The 3,958-nt window shown below is 34.4% G+C and overlaps 1 protein-coding gene across 1 annotated transcript; it reads left to right on the top strand.

The window, feature by feature from the left end:
- Positions 1–321: 321 nt before the first annotated feature.
- On the top strand, positions 322–2,868 carry LOC104509050 (transmembrane protein 161B-like; the record flags this gene model as incomplete). Its single annotated transcript, XM_010150865.1, has 3 exons — positions 322–448; positions 966–1,026; positions 2,728–2,868. Coding segments are annotated over exons 1-3 (254 nt in total), but the record flags the coding sequence as incomplete, so codon positions are not given.
- Between the last annotated feature and the right edge of the window lie 1,090 nt (positions 2,869–3,958).

The raw sequence follows: 3,958 nt of genomic DNA, 5'->3' as shown, positions 1-3,958 counted from the left end.
TGCAACTCTGGTTTAATTCTCCTAGGCTCACAGTGGATATTGCTGCAGTTCACTCTAAGTAAGCCTAAATCAAAAATATACTCCAGAGTAGTGTATTCCTGGCTACCCATTATGTGATTATTATGCTTTACAGTGTTCTGTAATTTTAACCTGAAATTGGCTGAACACATAGTACTTTTTAAAAAAAATTGCGCATCATGGAACAGCCCTGGTGTAGATGACTAAAATACAGCTTTGTAATTCTTAAATACAGTTATTTTACAGACTTAATTTTCCTTGACCTTTTTCTTGTGTAGTAAGGTACTTTTTTCGTTGACTACCCATTATTTCAAAGTAGAGGATGGAGGTGAAAGATCAGTCTGTGTCACCTTTGGATTTTTCTTCTTTGTGAAAGCAATGGCAATTCTTATTGTGACAGAAAACTATCTAGAGTTTGGACTTGAATCAGGTAACTCCTTTCTTTAGTGTTTGCAACAGCTCTGGTGATTGCATGACCTGAAATAATTATGTCCAGTCTTTTAGGTGGTTCTGAGAATGTCTGTGTTAAAATGAGCTCTGTATGAACTTAGAAGAAATTTTTGCTTCGGAATGCAGATTCTGAAGGCTGTCTTGTGTATTTTCCCTGTTTTCTTTTAAATAGTGTAATCCTCACTTTGGTTCTTTGTTTTGTTAATTACATCTGACTTCCGTTTTACATTTTACCCATTTTGTCTTTCATAGTAAAGTGAAGCTTTTTTACTGAAAATCCTAAACTTATGTTTGTGAAAAATATTTTTATTCTTGTTCCTGTAATGTGCAAATATGTGTTAATAATCAAGTTTTATTGCATTATGACATACTACTTAACGCATGGAAGAGCTATGCTAGGCATACGAAACCTTGTTTAAACATGACCTGTTACCTAGTATTTTAGGATTCTGCATTTGTACTGTAATAAAATACATATAATGTATGTGTCTCTGCAGGATTCTCGAATTTCTCAGAAAGTGCTATGCAGTTTCTTGAAAAGCAGGGTTTGGAATCCCAGTAAGTTTCTGGAAGTACATTTGTCTGTTTTATATGTGCTTTTGTAACTGAACCACTTGGGTTTTCTTAGCAAGCATTTGTCTTGCATGTTTTGCTCTTGTACATGCATATTGTGTCTGTAATGTAAAGAGGTGGCTTAATGAAGATAATTCATCAGTACTCACAAGTAATTTCAGTTGCATTTTTGTTTTCTCTTTTAATTTGGAGATACTTTCTACCCTGACATTTTGGTTGTAGTTCATAAAATTCGGTTCAAAGCTATAAACATTTTCTCAGGGTAACTTCCTTCAGCTTTGCAAGGATTGCTTAAAACAAGTGATAAATACTTTTTTGCTATTCCTGTGGCATGTAACAGGATGAACATGCAAAAGCTATAGGTGGAGCTTGTGATAAAGTTGGTATTTGGGGTAAATTTTGGCACTTGGTCCTGTTTTCAGGCTGTAGTAGTGTTCTTACTACGCAAAAACATCTGCTACAGGACATCCAAGTTTTGTATAGTTTGTTTAAGGAACGTGCCATAGCTTGTGACATTACCTAAATATACAACTGCTGTCATATACAGCCTTTGTGTATTGTAAAATGGATTTCTGTTAGTCTACATATGCTCTGGAATGCTTTTATGGGGTATATTGTCAACTGTGGAAAGGCAGCTTTGGATTTTGTGCTTGGAAGTTCTCAGGTGTCATGCAGAGGCTATAGAATCGCTTTAATTTTGAGGAACAGAAGTTTCCTCAAACTAGATGAGTGTCATTTATGAAAAAAACTCATGGGAAACCCTTAACTGAATACCATGTGTTTCGTAGCCTTTCTTCACTCTGCTTTTCCTAAGCTATTGTAAATTTGCTAACTTCATATTACTTTTTCTGTTAAGTGTTTGTTTTATTTTTGAACTTTTTCAATGCTTTGGCTGTTTACAGCAGCAATTGAGTTGATGATGGTGTCTTTTGGTAGTTTGTATGACGTAGATTAAGAAAGTGTCTGAAACTCATGTGCATCACTAGATTTTTGTTCTTTAATATTTTCGTTGCATGTTGCCTGTATTTTTGTGTAATCCAGTGTTTATTAATTCTTGAATTAATCGATTCATTGTTGATCTTGTTTTTTTCTTTTCTGTTAGTTTTTAATATATTCCATAATTCATGAAAATAAACTATTAATCACTTGGAAGAGAAACGCTAATTGGCCACATGTATATTTTAGTTAAATTTGTGAAAAACTGCAGTAATAACAGTTTGATAGAGCTTTTTAAGGGATAAAGGTAGAATATAAGTAGTATAACTTAACTGTGCATTTTGTCTTTGACCAGTTAGACTTACGATGCACCTATTCCTCTCTCAAAAACATAATCATTAAGTTTATTCTACTAGCTATTTCTGCTACATAATTTGTTGTTAATTATAAAATTATTTTTTTTGTTCTTCTCTACTAACAAATTTAACATCCTACAAGCAGTAGCTTAGGTTTTCTGTTTTTCTAGGAAATAAATGGATGACTTTTTTTAAATTTTTAACTCCTGATTGGTTTGTAATAATGCTGGTATTCCAGAGTAAAACTATAGAATACTGTTTGCCTTTTTTATTAAATATGAGATACTGTTGAGTTGAAAGTAGTCTCTAATATGCCTCCCCTTCTCCCTGCCCCATGCCCCCATTCCCCAACTTCCTTGCCAAGAAAATGCTTATTTCCTTTCTTTTCTTTTAGGGGTCCTGTGTCTAAACTAACCTTCAAATTGTTCCTGGCTGTTCTGTGTTCACTTATTGGTGCTTTTTTGACATTCCCTGGCTTGCGACTGGCTCAAATGCATCTGGATGCTCTGAATTTAGCAACAGAAAAAATAACACAGTAAGAGAAAAATATATGCACATGGGTATATGCTACTCAGTCTTAAATCTTTAATGTCTGAAAATAAACAAAGTGTACTATTCCAACAAGGAGGTAGTGACTAAGACTTCTGTTGCTGCCTGCTTTTCATATCTCGAGCAGACTTGCCACCTGCCTCTTTCTGCTCAACCTATGCTCTGCCAGTCTGTTATGTTCTTTGCTTTGTAATTAAAAGTCCCAATTAAAGGAGCTTTCTTTTCCGTCTGCAAGAGCTCCATCATGAATGTTTCTGCTTACTGCTTCTTTTCCCCCTTCATATATTTTTGGAAGTTAACTATCTGGAACTACAGGTGCAACCACAGACTTTTTCCTCCCCATCTCCAGGTGGGCATCATGCTTTCAGTAAATTTAGAGTCACATACAAAGAAAAGATGATCCAGAATATGTAATAAGGCTCAAATGTTAATACCAATTTAAAGGAATATTTTCAATTTCAACTGTCCTTAAGTTTGGTAGTAAAATGTTTTGGTGGTAAAATGTTTTCTCTGATTTAACTGTTGCTCTTCACTGTTCTCTGAGGGAGAAACTACAGATGTCTTTAATGGCTGATTCTGCAGCGCAGGACATTGGGATCATTTAACTGTTACATTTTCTGATATAAAAATTATTTATGTTCAAACTGCATTTTTTTTTCTTCTTTTGGTCTAAGAAGGCCCAGATTAAAAATTAGTCTGTGTTTGGAGTGAGTCCTTCACTCTTGGTAAACTTACAACCAAGTACTCTGTTATACTTGCCTTTACTGTAGTTGAACAAGCTGCTGGCTTGTTCCATCTGCTGTTAAGTTTCTGTTTATGTGTAGACTCTGACAGAGTCACTTCCTTATCTGTTCTTTTCAGCTAAATACACTGCTTAGTTTTTCATTTTTATGGTTCTCAATATTTTAAAATTTCTTGTGCCTTTTTCTGTAAATATCCTCTAATTTTCCAACATCTTTGTCAATCCGTGCACATGAGAACCTAGGCAGAAATACAAAAGCTTGGAAATATAAAAGTGCGTTAATCAAGAACTAAAAGAGTAATTAATATGCACTAGAATGGGGTTATGAAAAATA

The sequence above is a fragment of the Eurypyga helias genome, unplaced genomic scaffold, assembly GCF_000690775.1.
Source record: "Eurypyga helias isolate BGI_N326 unplaced genomic scaffold, ASM69077v1 scaffold52084, whole genome shotgun sequence".
Taxonomy (NCBI): Eukaryota; Metazoa; Chordata; class Aves; order Eurypygiformes; family Eurypygidae; genus Eurypyga; species Eurypyga helias.
This window is presented reverse-complemented; position numbering and strand designations above follow the sequence as displayed.